At 44.3% G+C, this 21,988-nt stretch overlaps 1 protein-coding gene across 2 annotated transcripts; it reads right to left on the bottom strand.

The window, feature by feature from the left end:
* Positions 1-241: 241 nt before the first annotated feature.
* On the bottom strand, positions 242-11,672 carry LOC123103111 (splicing factor 1). Of its 2 annotated transcripts, none has more exons than XM_044524602.1 (8): positions 11,545-11,672; positions 11,216-11,420; positions 9,224-9,471; positions 8,738-8,908; positions 8,460-8,616; positions 4,816-4,955; positions 4,671-4,706; positions 242-1,588 (listed from the first exon to the last, which is right to left on the bottom strand). In XM_044524602.1, the coding sequence occupies exons 2-8, from the start codon at positions 11,352-11,354 to the stop codon at positions 695-697; spliced, it is 1,785 nt and encodes a 594-aa protein (XP_044380537.1). In that variant the 5' UTR covers positions 11,355-11,420; positions 11,545-11,672; the 3' UTR covers positions 242-694. The 2 variants fall into 2 exon arrangements, with proteins under 2 accessions (XP_044380537.1, XP_044380538.1); XM_044524603.1 differs by having other exon boundaries at positions 11,216-11,444; positions 11,545-11,664.
* Between the last annotated feature and the right edge of the window lie 10,316 nt (positions 11,673-21,988).

Genomic DNA, 21,988 nt, shown 5'->3' with positions numbered 1-21,988 from the left:
TGTGTATAGATACTAACTAGATATGAGTTCTGCAGTTAATGAAACTGCTTTGATGGATTTCCTTGTCTCCAATTTTGTTGATTTAACCTCTCTTATTCTAAATCAGCTCCACTTCTGCTAATTTCAACCCTCTTGGTCTTGGATAATCACTCGTTAGTCTGAATTGACAGCACATCCAGACCCTCACTCAGAAAGAACCGACCCAAGGAAAAACAGCAAACTTGCACAAGAAACAACATAATAAACGAAACACTATATTTGAATAAATAAATAAATGTAAATAAATGTTAGTCTAAATGATTTAAATTAAACAAACAACATGATCTATGAGACTATAGGTCTATAACATGTGTTCCAAAGCCACTGGTAAGTTCTCAAGTTGAGGAGCCCAATGTTCACAGCTCTTCAAGCAGCAACATTTGTTTGACTCAGGACTAATTAAGGAGCCACAGATCAACGAAGAAGAGTCTTAACCACTCTTAACCACTTCATATGATGAACCTCCTCAACCAAAACGGAAAAGTTACCGGTTATACATCACACAAACCACCGACCTATTCTACAAACCTTTCCGACTCATAAGCATTGATGATCCTGCTTGCCTGCAGACCTGCCAACTAACACTCTGGAATTATTGCTTAATATACAAATTAGGCCCAACTGACACCTTTTTAGCCTGACAGTTGCTATGTAATCATTGCCGCTGGACCGACGGTGATTGCTGCATCTGAACCGGAGGGAAGAAACCAATGCCTGGTGTTGGAAAGAAACCAGTTGATGTTGGGGATTGCTGCGGTGCCTGTGGAGATTGCTGCTGCTGCTGGGTCTGACTCTGATTCTGGGCTGGTGAAAGAGGAGGTGGAGGTGGCGGCCCACTTGGTCTTGGAAAACCTGGAGGTAGCATGTTCGGCAGTGGAGGTGGCATAGAGCTGGCCAGCATCCCAAAAGGTCCCATTCCGAACATTCCTCCACCATTTTGACTGAATTGCTGCAGAAGTGGCGGCAGCATAGGTGGCAGTGGAGGGGGAAGTGGTGCAAATGCGCCCAGTGCTTGATTTGCCTGCATCGATGACTGCATGCCTCCAAGAGAAGTAGGCGCTGCTCCATTCTGCTGTGCCTGCAGCAATTGCCCAAAGAAAGGGGGAGCACCCATATCACCGGTTTGCGTAGGATTCTCGATTCTAGGCCTCTTTGGTATCTGGAAGCCTGGAGGCCCTTCCGAGAGCTCTACGGAAGGCGGGCCGCCATTCATGGAAGCAGCTTGTTCTGCAGCAAGGGAGGCCAAAATGGAGGAGAGCACCTGCTCCGGAGATGCCAAAGATGCAAGTTTATCTGCCATAGCTGCTGCCGTTTTCTTGGGCTCATCATCTGCAGCACTGGCTGTGGCGGAAAGCGGGATTGCTGGATGTGGTGGTTGAAACTGGGGAGTTATTGGGCTTATTGCTGCATTCTGCATCATCGCAGCAGTCTGCTCTGACGGGATAGTGGTCATGAGCGTACTAGAACTAGACCATGCCCCATTAATGGCATGGGCACCACCAAATCGTTGTCTTAGTTGCACGGCATGTTCAGCCTCTGCTCGAGCAACCTGTGTCAAATAACTCTGATTAGCTGCAAATCACTTAAGTAATTTCTTAAATAATTCCTAAAACGGACACTACAGAGACAGACAAAAATAGTGCAAACTGAGATGGTAGATAGCAATGTTAAAGAAAGTTAATTGTAACCTCATACAAGAACTACAGTAACAAGTGACCAGAAATGGATACTAGATATGCAGAGAACCTACATGTTTGGGTTCTGAACATGTAAACATATCCCTCCCAAGAGAGCCCCCGAACTGTCTAATGCAAGCTGGTTAGCTTCACAACTCATAAGAACATGTAACCTGAAGCAGTCTAAGCGGGAGGTGACTTGCTGTATTGAAAAAGCCTGTTTGGGTTCTGAACATGTAAACATATCCCTCCCAAAAGAGCCCCCAAACTGTCTAAGCTGGTTAGCTTCACAACTCATAAGAACATGTAACCCTAAGCAGTCTAAGCGGGAGGTGGCTTGCTGTAATGAAAAAGCCTCCCGGCAATGGGGGCTTGCAAGCCATAAGAGGCAGATTTGTGCTTGAAGTGGGAGGTTAAAACATGTAAGTCAACATTTACCCACTTCCCAATCAGACCATGGCTAGCTTACTAGCTTCCATTGCAAAGCAGAACCGTACAGCAGATTCAGTAGTTGTTACCTACCCTATTAGAGGGTCTCTACCAGATCCCTTAAAAGCTATATTTGAGGGGGGGAATTTTCGTTTACAGAATTTACCCCTAGCTAGCAGATCCCCTAAACGTATAACTCCTTATATAATTATAAGGAAACATCCCTTGAAAAGGCCACCCTCTGGACTATGTTTAGTCCAACGAGGGCAACTCTCAGGATAAACAGGGGATACACTCGGCTCCCGTCCGACCACACCGCCCCCACCGGAACCCGCACCGCCGGCTGTCCGCCGCCCCGATGACCGAGAAAATGGGACCCCTCCCCCTCCAGCGACCCTCGCTGACACCAGAATCCCGCCGACGGCGGAGAATTTGGCTCCGGCGCCGCCGCACTTATCGAACAGACAGAGGAGCCGCCGCGTCTGGTGTGCTTCGCCATCATGGGCTTCATCACGCGCAAGCTCCCACAAATCATGCTGCTCGCTGCACCAGCCTGCGCCGTGGCCACTGCTCTGAGGCCAATGCACGCCTCTTCGCCGCCGACAACAGCCTCCCCGCAGACGCACGCCTGCACAGCTCCTACGAGGCGCTCCTCGACGACCCAGTCCCTGTCCAAGCCACTCGCGTGGGGCCGACGGTCAGCGTTCGAACACAACCGGTACCTCTAGGAGGCAGCGGGGCAGTCACGCCCCGGATCCATCGCACGGAAGGCCTTCTTTGAGCACTACGCCAGGAAGCGGAAGAGCGCCAATGTTGACGAGGATGTCGAGGACGACGAGGGGCGTGATGTTGAAGCGGAGGCTACGTACAGCGGCATTGAGGCCTGGTCGGCAGACTCCTCGTGTATGACGGATGAGCCTGCAGAGAAGGAGCCCGCAGTGTAGATTCGGGATGCTCCGCATTGCGGCGCCATTGCAATGCGTCTCAAGAGCTGACAAACCGGATTGTGGCGCCATTGTCACACAAGCAGCATGAGCTGCAAGTTGCTGAAGCGACAAATGGGTTGCAGTTGGATACTGAATACATAGTGGCTGCTGTTCATACATTTGAGAAGCAAGCGTTGCAGGTGACTTCTCAAATGAGAATTTTGTTCATAATGTGCAGTTCAATGGTACTAAGGCCCCGTTCGGATCTCCTCCACGATCCAGCCAGCGAGAAGCCACCCGAACGGGACAGCTCCGAGAATCCCGCTTCTGGAGAACGAGGGACCCGCAGTGCAAATTTCTGGAGCAGCCGAAGCGCAGCTTCGCGTAAACGAGAAGGGGAAGTTGCTTTAAATTACGTTGGAATGCCGTTCCGAAGTGGCATCCGCAAAACATTTTCTTCTCCTCGTACAGTTTTCCTCTCGTGATGAGCCACCGAACTGGGCCTTGGGCTTGCTTTCTGGGCTGTCAGCCCATTCTGACCGAGAGAAGCTCCTCGGTGCTGCCGAACGCATCTTTCTCCCTTCGGAAGCTGGCGGCAGCTGGCTTCTCGGGAAGCTAGCTATTCCGTGAAGCTGGAGAAGATCCGAACTGGCTCTAAGTATTTCAGAGCATGTGAAGTATTTGCAGGAGAGTTCGATTGTCAATCAGGGTATACCAGACATGGTTTTTGAGTCGCGACTCATGCGAGTCGCTTTGGGGCAGCGACTCGGAAGAAGTCGAGCCTGCGTTGTGACTAGTCGCGACTCAGAGTCGCGAGTCGACACTAAGCTGAGTCGACCATATTTTTGCGACTCATAGACTAGTCGTCGACTAGTCGTGACTAGTCGAGCGACTCGAAATCCATGATACCAGATACTGTCAAGAAAAAGAGGCATCCGAGGGTATACTAGAGCTGTGTGTGCGTATGTAGTGTAGGCATTTGATGAATTGTGTGAGCCAAATATAAATATGGGGGATTAAGTTTTAGGGGATCTGCTAGATGAATCAAACTTTAATCCCCTAAAAATTATAAGGAAATGGGATGCGTTTTGAACTTTTAGGATAGGGGATCTGCTAGAGATGCTCTTAGAGAGGGTTCTCCTTGCATACACAACTATGCCAGAGGATTCTCTTTGCATATACATGTGCTTCTTATATTGTTTTCTTTCTTTAACAATTATTACACTACTCAATACTTATCCAAAAATCTGCAAACTTCAACAGAATGTCAATGACACAGCAAAATTCTAGCTATGCCTGCATATCATGGGGCGCTTAACAAGCATCAAGTTTCTATAATGGTGCCCAAATCATCGCAAGATGGACAAATATGGCTGGCACAAGGCAAACAGGAACCATAATGAGGACGCTGATGAATCCAATAAAATGCACAACACAATCATGTATTTCCCTAGTGAACTTCCACTTCTAGTTGAGCAATAAGAGCAGAAGGCATCAGAAAAAAATAATGACCGCAGATGTGATCTCCCAGGCCAGATCAAGAGTTCATGACAGATGAAAAAGGATGATACCATGTAGTGGGTATGAGAATATTACTTACTTGCAACTGATTGCGAAGAAGCTCCGACTTTTTTTCCTATTACATACAAAAAAGAAAGAATATAAAGCTTTGTTTGCAAGCTAGATGGTATGCATAAACAATCAGGATAGAACATTTCAAAGATGATAAGAAAGGTTCTAAGGACCTCTTCACTAAGGGCTTCTTTTAGGTTACTGATCAGGGTTATCCTTGCCGCATCAACACTTTCAAGTTGCTCAATGCACTGCTTCAGGATTGCTTCCTGTTCTTGAAGGTTGGATATCAGCGACGACACTTGCTGGATATCTACGGAAAAAATTACTCCAGCATTAGCACTACCTATTGGATACTTATACTCGAGTGATGAAGTGAAAACAAATTATGATGTCGCATTGTATTATACTCCCTCTGTAAAGAAATATAAGAGCGTTTATAGATCACTAAAGAGTGACCTAAACGCTCTTATATTTCTTTACGGAGGGAGTACTGTCAAAGCATCAGAATTTTTTTGAATCCAGTTTTTTCTTACTCTGGAGACCCAGAATTCTAGTGTAATTTCAAGTTCCAGATTATCAGAGGTGAATAGCTCAAGAACATGGCTAGGGAAATTACTAATACGAGTCTATTCTTGTACTCTATAAACCATGCAAAATATATGTGCTCCCTCCATTCCCAAATATAGGTCTTTTTAGATATTCCAATGCGGACTACATACGGAGCAAAATGAGTGAATCTACATTGTAAAATATGTATATATACATCCGTATGTAGTTCATATTGAAATCTCTAAAAAGACTTGTATTTAGGAACGGATGGAGTATATGGTTTTGATATTAGCATGCAAACTACAATTATGACAAAATGGACATCAAAGAGCCACTATTTCGATGCATAACATGAAAAGAACGTGGATGTTGTGTATTAAAGGAATACAAATACATTAACCATCATCATTTCTTTCATTTAACGTGCCCACGTGATCACGGCATTATGAACGATTCATCAACATACAAATCCTCTCCATTTCCATTATTTTTTCTCAAGAACACCCACCAAATCGTATGTAACGAAGTATGTGTTCCCCACTAACCTATTTCACTCGACATGCAAAAAACATCCACCTCAACATGCAATCATGCATGGAAAAGACCCACCTCAACACGCAACCATTCATGGCAAAAGACCCACCTCAGCATGCAATCATGCATGGAAAAGACCCACCTCAACACGCAACCATTCATGGCAAAAGACCCACCTCAGCATGCAACCATGCATGGGAAAAGACCAACCTCAACACGCAGCCATTCATGGCAAAAGATGCACCTCAACATGCAACCATGCATGGGAAAAGACCAACCTCAATACGCAGCCATTCATAGCAAAAGACGCACCTCAACATGCAACCATGCACGGGAAAACTATTATACTACATATATTCAATAAATATTTTACGCTATACAATAATCAAATATAAAAAAGGGCAGCCCGATGCACATAGCTCCCGCTTGCGCAGGGGTCCGGGGAAGGGTCATGTTAGAGTACGTAATGGGCCTAATGGGCCCGTTAGTCTTAGGGTTAATTAGAGATAAGAGTCGCTTGCTTAGGGGTCAAGTAAGCCTTGCTTGGGAGTCAAGTAAACCTCTCTATATAAAAAGAGGAGATGTATCAATCTAATCAAGCAAGAATTAAGAAGGAAATCCCTTCCCTCTTGCCCGGCCGTGGGCAAAAAGGCCCCCGGCCGGCCCTCTCGCGCCCTCCTTCTAGCAGCGCCATAACAATTTGGTATCAGGTAGCTCAGTTCCGATCATGTCTTCGTCGCCTCCCACCCCGTCGCTTCCGCTGCCGACCGTCACCACCGCGCCGCTGGCCATCTACACCGCGCCGCTGCCCTCCCCGTCCGCGCCGTTGGTCGCATCCTCCGGCGCCGCCACCGCCCAGATGTCGGCGCCCTCCACCGCATCACCGTCCGCCGTCTACACCCCGGAGGAGATCACCGGGGTCCTCAACGACCTCGTCACAGCCGTCCAGGGGATCCGGCTGTACCTGGCCAGCCCCTACGGGCCGCCGCCGCCCCTGCCGCTGACCGCCACCGCCGGGCTGCCGGCCCTGCCGTGGTACTCGCCGCATCCAGGGGCCTCCGCGGCATTTGCTGGGACGCTACTGCCCCAGCTGCAGCTGTCGCCCACCGCCGCCCCGCAGTGGCCGCAGTGGCCGGGGCCGGCTCCTGCCGCGCCTCCAGCGCCCATCGCCGCCCCCGCGCCGCCGTGGTTGCCGTGGCAGCCGCCGCACCAGGCGGCCTTCGCCGCGCTCGCCGGGCCACTGCAGCTGCCATCCATCGCCACCACCGCCCAGCCCTGGCTGCACTGGCAGCCGCCGCTCCTGCCGGCCTCCGCCGCGCCAGCGCTCCGCCGCAGCAGCCGCTGCCGCTGCCCGGTGCGCCACCGCCGCAGCCGCTGCAGCAGCCACCGCCGGTTAGCTCCGGCCCCGCATCGACCGTGCCGGCGGGAGTCCCGCTCCACCAAGTCCAGTCCCCGCCGTCGCCGTCACCGCTTCCGTCTTGGATCGCTACCCGCCACGTGTCGGCGGCGGTGAGGCTGAAGGCTACTGCGCGTCGGCGTGTGCGGGAGATGCGTGGTCTGCAGCTGCCGCTCCTCCAAGTTGCCCTTCGCTGCGCAAAGGACCTTGATCTCATCCGCTGCTCCGGGGATCTTGGGCATGCGGTTTCCCCCACGGGCAGCGGGCATGATGTTTTCCCCACGGGCAGCGACCTCCAAGTCTGCGACATTGGCGGTTGGGGGGGCGCACCCCTCCTCATCATTCTCCATCGCAAGCCCCCCACTCTTCCCTGTGCGGTGCAGACCAACAGTCGTCCGGCAGGAAGAAGGCATGGTGTCACCGACAACAGCGCACCACGTAGCACCACTGCATTCCGTCACCGGGCGCCGCAAGGGCGCCTCTGCTGGTCACTCTTGCGACCACTTCCAGGTGGTCCTACACATGCACTCCTTTTGTCCAGATGGTGTCCATGGGATCCAGGTGGCTGTACACGTGCATGTCCGACGTGCGGATGGTGTCCACTTTTTGTTAAGGGGTCCAAAATAAAGCGTCCCAGTCCATTCAGGTTGAGAATAATAAAACAAGCCGAGATGTAAAAGGCTTGTTTTTAGGTGTTAGGTTTGGGTTGCGTCGAGTCATGGTTATAAGTTGGTTAGGCTGCAGCTTGAGGACAAGCTGCATGTCCAGGTGGGGTGTAGTGTTAGAGTACGTAATGGGCCTAATGGGCCCGTTAGTCTTAGGGTTAATTAGAGATAAGAGTCGCTTGCTTAGGGGTCAAGTAAGCCTTGCTTGGGAGTCAAGTAAACCTCTCTATATAAAAAGAGGAGATGTATCAATCTAATCAAGCAAGAATTAAGAAGGAAATCCCTTCCCTCTTGCCCGCCCATGGGCAAAAAGGCCCCCGGCCGGCCCTCCCGCGCCCTCCTTCTAGCAGCGCCATAACAGGTCAAATAGATAGTCAAAAAACTCAAATACAACAAAACATATATATGTTCAGTTTTAGTTCTCATATTATTAATCCAAATATTCATGTTCCAATCTCATCGAAATATATTCAATTCCCGCAGCAGCGTGGGGTAGCATGTAGTAGCTTTAAATAGTGATGGAACTGGATGTAAAATAGTACTGTAACAATCATGACACAAGACACATCAAGATAACAAACGCAAGAAAAAAAAAAGCGAGTTAAACATTACACGATGGCAGGCAGTTGTCCCTAACATTTGGACTTAGTGAAGCAAGCAAAATCCTTACCATTAGTACAAGCCTCATCTACATCTTTATTCATCTTCTCCAAAACACCCACTGTAATCTTACATTTGTTTAAAGCTGTGTCTTCGTCAAAATATTGATCAAGTACAGATTGGTATGCGGTTATAATCTTTTCAGGCATCCCGCTAACAGTCAGTTTCTACAGTGAAAGACAAACAACAACAAGAGCTATCACTCCCAAATTCATCCCAATATACTGAATCAATAATAAGTACAAGAGGAACAAAAATGATGTCAGTGGAAAAGAATTGACACTTTACTTTTATTATTGGACTGGAATCCCTCTGAGAAGATTTCGAAACTGAAGAGGGCTTGGAGGTAGGATTTGAAGTAGTGCTGTTGCTATTTAATGCAGGAGGATTGTCACCAAGAATGTCCTTCAGACTTTCACTCCGTGTTCCAAAAACCTTCCGCTCGTCCCAAATCCCTATCTGCAGATACAGCCCAACAAAATTGAGAAGTTAATTCTTTTGGATCTTGGCCTTGCAATCACAATAATGAATTTATTTCTTAAATTCACCACAAAAGGTAATTTCACTCTTGTAGTGCGTGAATATCAGGATAATAGATGAATAGTCAAAATAAAATACAACAGCATGATATGCATCCTAATAGTTCACTAAAAAACTAAGTTGATGGTAACTGTAGCATTATGATGGCACCGCCACATTTTCACCCCCTCAGAATTCCTGGAAAAGTCTAGAGAACAAATGGACTTTCTTAACTATGAAATAGAAGCAACTTACTAATCTTGCCACTACTTTCTTTCCATCTTGTCCCCCATTTTCGTAGAAATCTTTCAGTAACCCAGGAAGAACCCTCCAGAACTCATTCACAAATTCTCCTCCCTTGCGTTTGCTGTTTTGCAGGATGTCATTTGACAGATACAGGAATGATACTTTCTTATCGGTTGTTGCATTATTAAACTGCCTCTGCCATGTATCAACAACCCTTCTGGCTCTCTTTCGATGAAATATGCACCAATTCGAAAGTGCTGCTTACGAATAAAGGAATACAATAGACAAGCTACGGCAGTATATATTGCATAGCATAGGATAAAGAAAAGCAACTAACTAAAGCTGACATTCGATACTCCAGAAAACTGGAATTTATCCATGTCATACGAAAATATAATCAGAGCACAGAATGTAAGTAAATCAAAGTTGAGTATACCATCATATAAGAAAGTGGGACACATACTCATACTTCCACATGTTAATACAGAATTCTTTGCCATATCTGTAACCTGGCCAACCACATGTTAATATCACACTCTCAGTCATCCCGTTTGACTTTGATAATTAACGTTTTCGCATATTAAATACCTACTGGCAGAATTAGAAGGGTTGGAGACCACAAAAGGAGGGAGTACTATGCTTAAAAACTCGAGTCGTTTGCAAAGAAACACACCAAAGTTTGTATTTTGTAGCTTCACAAGACTTGATTAAATGTTTGAAATGATAAACAAAGAGTAACTTTTAAGTTTTTAAAATGATATAACATTAGCATATAGCATGTATAGCATGACGTGCCTTAGACTTATTTACAGAAGACACAAGCACAAAGATATGCAAACAATCATATGATCCACATTTTTGTCCATGGGAAAGCATTTGCATGATGAACGCTCTCTTCTTCCTCAAACTCCAAATATACCCTTTCCAATAAATTGTCTGTTGTGATTGTGTAACCAATGATGGTGTAAGATACAGTTCAGCCAACTGATTAATTGGCTCAAAGTCAAGGGCATATGATCGACAACATTAAAACAGTTGAGATATTTTGTCAATGCAACCTCAGTGGATCAGTGCAGAAAAATGTTACTGCAATCCTGGAGACATAATAGATACATACCATCAAAATAATTATGCCATAAAGATTGTTCAAGCAACTAACCAAGTGGAGTGGGGTAGGTCAACTGGCAACCAGAAGGAATAGTTTGATTTTTTGAACAACATTCTAACTCTAATCCCATGTTAGAGGAAGCGGGGACGTTAAAAGTTGTGCAAACTAATTTGCTAGCTAGGCAACGAGAACTCCAGGCAACCTAGAGAGGGCTACTGCACTGCAATTTAGACTCCTAACAGTTCCTGCCATCACATGTCATTTCTTGTAGAGACCATCATTCAAAGTCAACAGTGCTAAACATCTTTATCCCAGGATTTAAAATAGAAGGAAAGCGAGCATTGACAGCACAAACACAAGTACTCAACAAACCAAAATTACCGCACAAATTTTCCTTCAGACAAAAAAGTACGACACGTACTTGATACGCCCCGATACTGATTGAATATCCGAAACATGTACTCAGGCTCATTTATATACATTTCAAATACGACAGATAGAACTAAGTTTCTCATATAAGAAGCCTGGGAGATCAAAATAATAATCCAGGAGCTACAGAGATATTAGTTAGTTTACAACTACACCCATATGCATTCTTATGAGTTGTACTCGTGCTTTCCGTCAAAAAAAAAAGTTGTACTCGTGCACACCAATAAACAATACTAAGCATTTATGGAGAAAAGAAGACCGTTCAAATTAACCAATCAAATGGCGCAGGCATGGAACACCACGGGATCTTGTAGGACAGTTTTTTGTCCTCTTCCACCTTGCAGTTTAGGGTTCTATTCACCATAATACTAAAACAAGCAAGACTGCAACAAGGAGACACCACAAGCTATGCTGCTGAATTTGCGAGCGTGCGATAAGGACGTCTGAATAAATAAAAAGGATACTCTGGATGCTCGCCGCTGAGCTGCTGAGCTTATTGAGCTTCTCGGATAGCCTCTCCTCGGTGAACGAGCCGCCGCCGCCGCCGCCGCCGCCGCCTGTGGCGGTTGGTTCCGCCTTTGCATCTGCCTTCGCGGCCGCCATCAGGAAGGCTCCGCCTAAGTCCGCTCCTTCGCGGACCCGCTAAAACCCTAGAGAAATATGTACTCCCTGCGCGAGCAAGATCGAATCAATCTTGGCGCAGAAAAATCGCGAGGAGAAGATATCAGGAATCCCGGAGAGTTCCGGTTAAAGGCTGGAGCTTATCAGAGAATATGGGTAGAGAGGTGCTAACCACGGTTGCGAGCTCCCGAGCTTGAATTTGCCGCCGAAGAGGAGAGGGCGGAGGGGGAAGGGGGAGGGAGGGGAAGGGGGCCTGGGAAGGCGAGGGAGGGAGGGTTTGTTCTGGTTTTGGGGTGGTTTCTCTCTGGTCTGTATTCCCTCTTCGGGCTAGTTTTGCTGCCTAAGAATTCAAGATTGGGGTTTTATTAAGTTGAAATACAAATAATAATTGTAAAAGAAATCAAATAGAAAGCTAAAATACAAAAAATGATATAATAATATATCGAAGAAACGGAAGACCACCTGAAGCACGGAAACGCGTCCGAGACAAGTTACCATTTCTACTCTTAAAGCCGTATACGTATGTCTGTGAGCTGTAAAGCGGGTGATAAGATAGAACTCGTGAATAATGAACGGAAACGCGTCCAAGACACGTTACCATTTCTACTCTTAGAACCGTCAATACATGTTTGTGAGTTGTAAAGCGGATGATAAAATAGAACTCGTGAACGGTAGACGAAGACGCGTCCAAGACAAGTTACCATCTCTACTCTTAAACACGTATGTGCGTGTGTTATGAGCTATAAAGCAGGTGATAAGATAAAATTCGTAAACAATAAAGATAAGTATAGGAACCATATACTTGTATGTGACCGCACTATTCGTGGCCGTAGAAAGTTACTATTGAAGATATTATATTAGAAACACAATGATATATACAATGTACACTAAATTGAGGAGCAATAAAACAATGTTATAATCTAATCTCTATGGATTTAAGTTATTGATAATTTCAAATATGAGAAACCTTAAATGTGTGATTTTGATAATCTTAAAGATTCAAGTTGTTGATGATTTTATCCTTAACCAAGATTCATATGACCCCAGCGGAAAAAATGAGTCATTTGCTTTTGATAATTTTAAAGATAACTCACCCGATAAAGATGATTAAGAATGTGAAGTCTTAACACACCATTATTATTTGTATTTTAGCTTTCTGCGTTGCTGCAGCGTTGATAACATACGAACCTAAATTTAAAATACACATGACTTATTACATCTGATTATGTATAATAAAATATTATTGAATATAAGTAGAATAAAATGAAAAATATTTTCTTATCCATCATTGAATGTTGTAGCGTGGTTTTTGCATGCATGATTGCATGTTGCGGTGGGCCTTAGCCCGTTCATAATTGTACGATAAGGTGGCCTGGTTGCATGTTGAGATAAATACGTTACTGGGAGACTCCCTTAGATATAGAGAATTTGCCTAAGATGCACAACACGGATAATTACGTGAATAATTATGTGATGGCAGACATGCATGCATGCTTTTGTGAGGTGGGAGAGTGCATGTTGTAATAAGAATTAAAGTTAGTAGATATGGTGCATGGCTGAAAACACTGCTAGCGGATGCTAACATGGCGCGCTTGATGAGGTGGAAGGATGCATGTTAAAAGAATTGCTTGTATTGGGGATGAACTTTTTAAAAACTAGATGATGCCCCGTGAATTGCGGCGGGAACCTTGATAAAACATATGCATAGATAAAACCTATGAAATATATGATAAAATATACGTTCGGACCCATTTTGCTATATTCGCTCCAAGTGTCCAATGTATATGTATATACCGTCTATGACCACACAAATATTAAATATTAGTGAAACATTGTGCATGATTATTGACATGGCATGGCTACATGGGTAGATTAGTGCATAAACGGTAAATTATGACCATATGCATGACTTGATGATGTGGCATAGTTGTATGAAGAGGAAAAATGGGTAGCTCGTGCAACTATTTAATAATAGAGGATAAGCAAACAATACAATAAAAACAGAAGACCGTGTAAAGATCTAATTTTTTATCATGCTTCTGTAAGTCTAAAAATCTGAAAATTTTAGACAACATAGACAATTTGCATAGCAGTATGTCTAAAAAATTCAGCAATTAATCACGTTTCAGTACATAATGGAAAATTCATATACTGGATGCAAAAGTTTCTATTTTTACACATAACCAAATAAATAAGCATCCAAATCACCCTAAAGGCTTTACTTGTCACAAAAATTAAAAGAGAAGATATAAACATAATTACTACGGTAGCAATAATCATGTAGACACACTAAAACAAAATGATAACTATTGGTTGTCTCTTAACAAGCTCTTTCTTTATAGCCATTAAGATAGGCTGGAATTTTAATGATGCTCGCATAAATGATAAGAATTGTAGCACAAAGAAAACATCGTATAGCATGTAACTAACACATTTAAGTTTAACCACTCCCTGTGCATGGGCATTTCATATTTAAACAAATTATCAAAATAAGCAATATTTAGCATATGCAAACAAGGATATGCAACGAAGAAAGGCGAAACAGTAACAATTTGAACATCAAGAGAGGCAATTGAGTAACGTGAAAGTTTTTATAACCATATTTGCCTCTCTCATGATAGTTACATGTAGGATCATAATTAAACTCAACAATATAGCTATCTGATGACCCACAAGTATAGAGGATAAATCATAGTCCTTTCGATAAGTAAGAGTGTCGAACTCAACGAGGAGCAGAAGGAAAATGACAAGCGGTTTTCAACAAGGTATTTTCTGCAAGCACTGAAATTATCGGTAAAGTAGTTTGATAGCAAGGTAATTTGTAACAAGCAATAAATAGTAACGGTAACAAAGGTGCAACAAGGTAGTCCAATCCTCTTTGTAGCAAAGGACAGGCCGGAATGATCCCTTATAATAACCAAAGCGCTCTTGAGGACACACGATAATTTCATCTAGTCACTTTCATCATGTTTATTTGATTCACGTTCTTTACTTTGATAATTTGATATGTGGGTGGACCGGTGCTTGGGTGTTGTTCTTACTAAAACAAGTCTCACACTTATGATTAACCACTCTTGCAAGCATCCGCAACTACAAAAGAAGAATTAAGATAAATCTAATCATAGCATGAAACATATGGATCCAAATCAGCCCTTTACGGAATAGTGCATAAACTAGGGTTTAAGCTTCTGTCACTCTAGCAACTTGTCATCTAATTGCTACTCCACAATGCCTTCCCTTAGGCCCAAAGTGAAGAAAATATGCCCTAGATGCAATAATAAAGTTGTTATTTATATTTCCTTATATCATGATAAATATTTATTATTGGCGGGGAACATAGCAAAAATTCAAAAAAAATCCTACGTGTCACCAAGATCTATCTATGAAGAAACCAGTAACGAGGGGAAGGAGAGTGCATCTACATACCCTTGTAGATCGCTACGCGGAAGCGTTCAAGAGAACGGGGTTGATGGAGTCGTACTCGTCGTGATCCAAATCACCAATGATCCTAGTGCCGAACGGACGGCACCTCCGTGTTCAACACACGTACAACCCGGTGACGTCTCCCATGCCTTGATCCAGCAAGAAGAGAGGGAGAGGTTGAGGAAGACTCCATCCAGCAGCAGCACAACGGCATGGTGGTGGTGGAGGAGCGTGGTACTCCAGCAGGGCTTTGCCAAGCATCGCAAGAGACGAGGAGGGAGAGGGGTAGGGCTGCGCCAAGAAGGAGAGGAACTCATGTGTATTGGGCAGCCCAAACCTCAAGTATATATAGGGGGAGGGGAGGGGCTGCGCCCCCACCTAGGTTTCCACCCCTAGGGATGGCGGCCAGCCTAGATCCCATCTAGGGGAGGCGGCCAAGGGGGGAGAGAGGGGGGCGCACCACTAGGTGGGCCTTAGGCCCATCTGAGCCTAGGGTTTGCCCCCTTCCACTCTCCCTTGAGCCTTGGGCCTTGGTGGGGGGGCGCACCAGCCCACCTGGGGCTGGTCCCCTCCCACACTTGGCCCATGCAGCCCTTCGGGGCCGGTGGCCCCACTTGGTGGACCCCCGGGACCCTCCCGGTGGTCCCGGTACGTTACCAATAAACCCCGAAACTTTTCCGGCAACCAAAACAGGACTTCCCATATATAAATCTTTACCTTCGGACCATTCCGGAACTCCTTGTGACGTCCGGGATCTCATCCGGGACTCCGAACAACATTCAGTAACCACGTATATCTATTCCCTATAACCCTAGCGTCATCGAACCTTAAGTGTGTAGACCCTACGGGTTCGGGAACCATGTAGACATGACCGAGACGTTCTCCGGTCAATAACCAACAGCGGGATCTGGATACCCATGTTGGTTCCCACATGTTCCACGATGATCTCATTGGATGACCCACGATGTCGAGGATTCGATCAATCCCGTATACAATTCCCTTTGTCTAGCGGTACGATACTTGCCCGAGATTCGATCGTCGGTATCCCGATACCTTGTTCAATCTCGTTACCGGCAAGTCTCTTTACTCGTTCCGTAACACATCATCCCGTGATCAACTCCTTGATCACATTGTGCACATTATGATGTTGTCCTACCGAGTGGGCCCAGAGATACCTCTCCGTTTACACGGAGTGACAAATCCCAGTCTCGATTCGTGCCAACCCAATAGACACTTTCGGAGATACCTGTAGTGTACCTTTATAGCCACCCAGTTACGTTGTGACGTTTGGCACACCCAAAGTATTCCTATGGTATCCGGGAGTTGCACAATCTCATGATCTAAGGAAATGATACTTGACATTAGAAAAGCTTTAGCATGCGAACTACACGATCTTGTGCTATGCTTAGGATTGGGTCTTGTCCATCACATCATTCTCCTAATGATGTGATCCCGTCATCAACGACATCCAATGTCCATGGTCAGGAAACCGTAACCATCTATTGATCAATGAGCTAGTCAACTAGAGGCTTACTAGGGGCATGGTGTTGTCTATGTATCCACACATGTATCTGAGTTTCCTATCAATACAATTCAAGCATGGATAATAAACGATTATCATGAACAAGGAAATATAATAATAATCAATTTATTATTGCCTCTAGGGCATATTTCCAATAGTCTCCCACTTGCACTAGAGTCAATAATCTAGTTCACATCGCCATGTGATTAACACTCATAGGTCACATCGCCATGTGACCAACATCCAAAGAGTTTACTAGTGTCACTAAACTAGTTCACATCATCATGTGATTAAGACTCAATGAGTTCTGGGTTTGATCATGTTTTGCTTGTGAGAGAGGTTTTAGTCAACGGGTCCGCAACATTCAGATTCGTATGTACTTCGCAAATCTCTAGGTCATATTATAAATGCTGCTTCCACGCTCCACTCGGAGCTATTCCAAATGGTTGCTCCACTATACGTATCCGGTTTGCTACTCAGAGTCATTCGGATAGGTGTTAAAGCCTGCATCGATGTAACCCTTTATGTCGAACTCTTTATCACCTCCATAACCGAGAAACATGTCCTTATTACTCCAAGGACAATTTTGACCGCTATCTAGTGATCCACTCCTGGATCACCTTTGTACCCTCTTGCCAGACATGTGGCAAGGCACACATCAGGTGCGGTACTCAGCATGGCATACCGTATAGAGCCTATGACAAAAGCATAGGGGACGACATTCGTCCTTTCTCTTTCTTCTGCCGTGGTCGAGCTTTAAGTCTTAACTTCATACCTTACAACTCAGGCAAGAACTCCTTCTTTGACCGATCCATCTTGAACACCTTCAAGATCATGTCAAGGTATGTGCTCATTTGAAAGTACCATTAACCATTTTGATCTATCCTTATAGATCTTGATGCTCAATGTTCAAGTAGCTTAATCCAGGCTTTCCATTGAAAAACACTTTCCAAATAACCCTATATGCTTTCCAGAAATTCTACGTCATTTCTGATCAACAATATGTCAACAACATATATTCATCAGAAATTCTATAGTGCTCCCACTCACTTCTTTGGAAATACAACATATATTCATCAGAAATTCTATAGTGCTCCCACTCACTTCTTTGGAAATACAAGTTTCTCATAAACTTTGTATACACCCAAAATCTTTGATCATCTCATCAAAGCATACATTCCAACTCCGAGATGCTTACTCCAGTCCTTAGAAGGATTGCTGGAGCTTTGCATACTTATTAGTATCTTTCAGGATTGACAAAACCTTTCGGTTGTATCACATACAACCTTTCCTCAAGAAAATCGTCGAGGAAACAATGTTTTGACATCCTATCTGCAAGATTTCATAAATAATGCAGTAATCGCTAATATAATGCCAACAGACTCTTAGCATCGCTACGAGTGAGAAAGTCTCATCATAGTCAACTCCTTGAACTTGTCGGAAAAAATCTTAACGACAAGTCGAGCTTTCTTAATGGTGATACTTACCATCATAGTCCGTCTTCCTTTTAAAATCCATCTGTACTCAACAGCCTTACGACCATCGAGCCGTTTTGCCAAAGTCTACACTTTGTTTTCATACATGGATCCTCTCTCGGATTTTATGGCCTCGAGCCATTTATCGGAATCCGGGCCCACCATCGCTTCTCCATAGCTCGTAGGTTCATTGTTGTCTAGCAACATGACTTCCAAGACAGGATTACGTACCACTCTGAAGTAGTACGCATCCTTGTCATCCCACGAGGTTTGTTAGTGACTTGATCTGAAGTTTCATGATCACTATCATAAGCTTCCACTTCAATTGGTGTAGGTGCCACAGGAACAACTTCCTGTGCCCTGCCACGCACTAGTTGAAGAGACGGTTCAATAACCTCATCAAGTCTCCACCATCCTCCCACTCAATTCTTTTGAGAGAAACTTTTCCTCGAGAAAGGACCCGATTCTAGAAACAATCCCTTATTGCTTTCGGATCTGAGACAGGAGGTATACCCAACTGTTTTGGGTGTCCTATGAAGATGCATTTATCCGCTTTGGGTTCGAGCTTATCAGCCTGAAACTTTTTCACATAAGCGTCGCAGCCCCAAACTTTTAAGAAATGACAGCTTAGGTTTTTCTAAACCATAGTTCATACGGTGTCATCTCATCGGAATTACGTGATACCCTATTTAAAGTGAATGTGGTTGTCTCTAATGCCTAACCCATAAACTATTGTGGTAATTCGATAAGAGACATCATGGTATGCATCATATCCAATAGGGTGCAGTTATGATGTTCAGACACACCATCACACTATGGTGTTCCAGGCTGTATTAGTTGTGAAACAATTTCCACAATGTCTTAATTCTGTGCCAAACTCGTAATTCAGATATTCATCTCTATGATCATATCATAGACATTTTATCCTCTTGTCACGACGATCTCTCATCTTCACCCTGAAATTACTTGAACCTTTCAATAATTCAGACTCGTGATTCATCAAGTAAATATACTCAACATCTACTCAAATCATCTGTGAAGTAAGAACATAATGATATTCACTACACGCCTCAGCACTCATTGGACTGCACACATCAAAATGTATTATTTCCAACAAGTTCCATTTTACTGAAAATGAGGCTTTCAGTCATGTTGCCCATGTGGTATGATTTGCATGTCTCAAGTGATTCAAAAATCAAGTGAGTCCAAACGGTCCATTTGCATGGAGTTTCTTCATGCATATACACCAATAGACATGGTTCGCATGTCTCAAACTTTTCAAAAACGAGTGAGCCCAAAGATCCATTAACATGGAGCTTCTTCATGCGTTTTATACCAATATGACTTACGTGGCAGTGCCACAAGTAGGTGGTACTATCATTACTATCTTATATCTTTTGGCATGAACATGTGTATCACTACGATCAAGATTCAATAAACCATTCATTTTAGGTGCAAGACCATTGAAGGTATTATTCAAATAAACAGAGTAACCATTATTCTCCTTAAATGAATAACCATATTGCGATAGACATAATCCAATCATGTTTGTGCTCAACGAAAACACCAATCTTGATGGTAGAGGGAGCGTACGATATTTGATCAACCTTGGAAATACTTCCAACACATATCGTCATCTCACCTTTTAGCCAGTCTCCGTTTATTCCGTAGCTTTTATTTCAAGTTACTAACACTTAGTAACCGAACCGGTATCTAATACCCTGGTGCTACTAGGAGTACTAGTAAAGTACACATTAACACAATGTATATCCAATATACTTCTACCGACCTTGCCAGCCTTCTCATCTACCAAGTATCTAGGGTAATTCTGCTCCAGTGGTTGTTCCCCTTATTACAGAAGCACTTAGTCTCGGGTTTGGGTTCAACTTTGGGTTTCTTCATTACAACAGCAGCTGATTTGCCGTTTCATGAAGTATCCCTTCTTGCCCTTGCCCTTCTTGAAACTAGTGGTTTCACCAACCATCAACAATTGATGCTCCTTCTTGATTTCTACTTTTGTGGTGTCAAACATCGCGTATATCTCAAGGATCATCATATATGTCCCTGATATATTATAGTTCATCACGAAGCTCTAGCAGCTTGGTGGTAATGACTTCGGAGAACCATCACTATTTCATCTGGAAGATCAACTCCCACTTGATTCAAGTGATTGTTGTACTCAGACAATCTGAGCACAAGTTCAACAATTGAGCTTTTCTCCCTTAGTTTGTGGGCTAAGAAAATCGTCGGAGGTCTTATACCTCTTGACGTGGGCACGAGCCTGAAATCCCAATTTCAGCCCTCGAAACATCTCATATGTTTCACGACGTTTCAAAATGTCTTCGATGCCTCAACTCTAAGCTGTTTAACTGAACTATCACGTAGTTATCAAAATGTGTATGTCAGATGTTCGCAACATCCACAGACAATGTTCGAGGTTCAACACACTGAGCGGTGCATTAAGGACATAAGCCTTCTATGAAGCAATGAGGACAATCCTCAGTTTACGGACCTAGTCCGCATAATTGCTACTATCAACTTTCAATTAAATTTTCTCTAGGAACATATCTAAACAGTAGAACTAAAGCGCGAGCCACGACATAATTTGCGAAGACCTTTTGGCTATGTTCAGGATAATTAAGTTCATCTTATGAATTCCCACTCAGATAGACATCCCTCTAGTCATCTAAGTGATTACATGATCCGAGTCAACTAGGCCGTGTCCGATCATCACGTGAGACGGACTAGTCATCATTGGTGAACATCTTCATGTTGATTGTATCTATCATACGACTCATGCTCGACCTTTCGGTCTCTTGTGTTCCGAGGCCATGTCTGTACATGCTAGGCTCGTCAAGTCAACCTAAGTGTTTCGCGTGTGTAAATCTGTCTTACACCCGTTGTATGTGAATGTTAGAATCTATCACACCCGATCATCATGTGGTGCTTCGAAACAACGAACTGTCACAACGGTGCACAGTTAGGGGGAACACTTTCTTGAAATTATTATGAGGGATCATCTTATTTACTACCGTCGTTCTGAGTAAACAAGATGCAAAAACATGATAAACATCACATGCAATCAAATAATAGTGACATGATATGGCCAATATCATATAGCTCCTTTGATCTCCATCTTGGGGCTCCATGATCATCTTGTCACCGGCATGACACCATGATCTCCATCATCGTGTCTCCATGAAGTTGCTCGCCAACTATTACTTCTACTACTATGGCTACCGGTTAGCAATAAAGTAAAGTAATTACATGGCGTTGTTCAATGACACACAGGTCATACAATAAATAAAGACAACTCCTATGGCTCCTGCCGGTTGTCATACTCATCGACATGCAAGTCGTGATTCCTATTACAAGAACATGATCAATCTCATACATCACATATATCATTCATCACATCCTTTTGGCCATATCACATCACATGGCATACCCTGCAAAAACAAGTTAGACGTCCTCTAATTGTTGTTTGCATGTTTTACGTGGCTGCTATGGGTTTCTAGCAAGAACGTTTCTTACCTATGCAAAACCACAACGTGATATGCCAATTGCTATTTACCCTTCATAAGGACCCTTTTCATCGACCCCGTTCCGACTAAAGTGGGAGAGACAGACACCCGCTAGCCACCTTATGCAACTAGTGCATGTCAGTCGGTGGAACCAGTCTCACGTAAGAGTACGTGTAAGGTCGGTCCGGGCCGCTTCATCCCACAATACCGTCGAAACAAGATTGGACTAGTAACGGTAAGCATATTGAACAAAATCAACGCCCACAACTACTTTGTGTTCTACTCGTGCATAGAATCTACGCAATAGACCTAGCTCATGATGCCACTGTTGGAATTCAAAAAAATTTCCTACGTGTCACCAAGATCTATCTACGGAGAAACCAGCAACGAGGGGAAGGAGAGTGCATCTACATACCCTTGTAGATCGCTACACGGAAGCGTTCAACAGAACGGGGTTGATGGAGTCGTACTCGTCGTGATCCAAATCACCGATGATCCTAGTGCCGAACGGACGGCACCTCCGTGTTCAACACACGTACAGCCTGGTGACGTCTCCCATGCCTTGATCCAGCAAGGAGAGAGGGAGAGGTTGAGGAAGACTCCATCCAGCAGCAGCACAAAGGGGTGGTGGTGGTGGAGGAGTGTGGTACTCCAGCAGGGCTTCGCCAAGCA

Source organism: Triticum aestivum, chromosome 5A, assembly GCF_018294505.1.
Source record: "Triticum aestivum cultivar Chinese Spring chromosome 5A, IWGSC CS RefSeq v2.1, whole genome shotgun sequence".
Lineage (NCBI taxonomy): Eukaryota > Viridiplantae > Streptophyta > Magnoliopsida > Poales > Poaceae > Triticum > Triticum aestivum.
The sequence above is the reverse complement of the archived record's forward strand: the minus strand, read 5'-3'. Positions and strand labels throughout refer to the sequence as shown.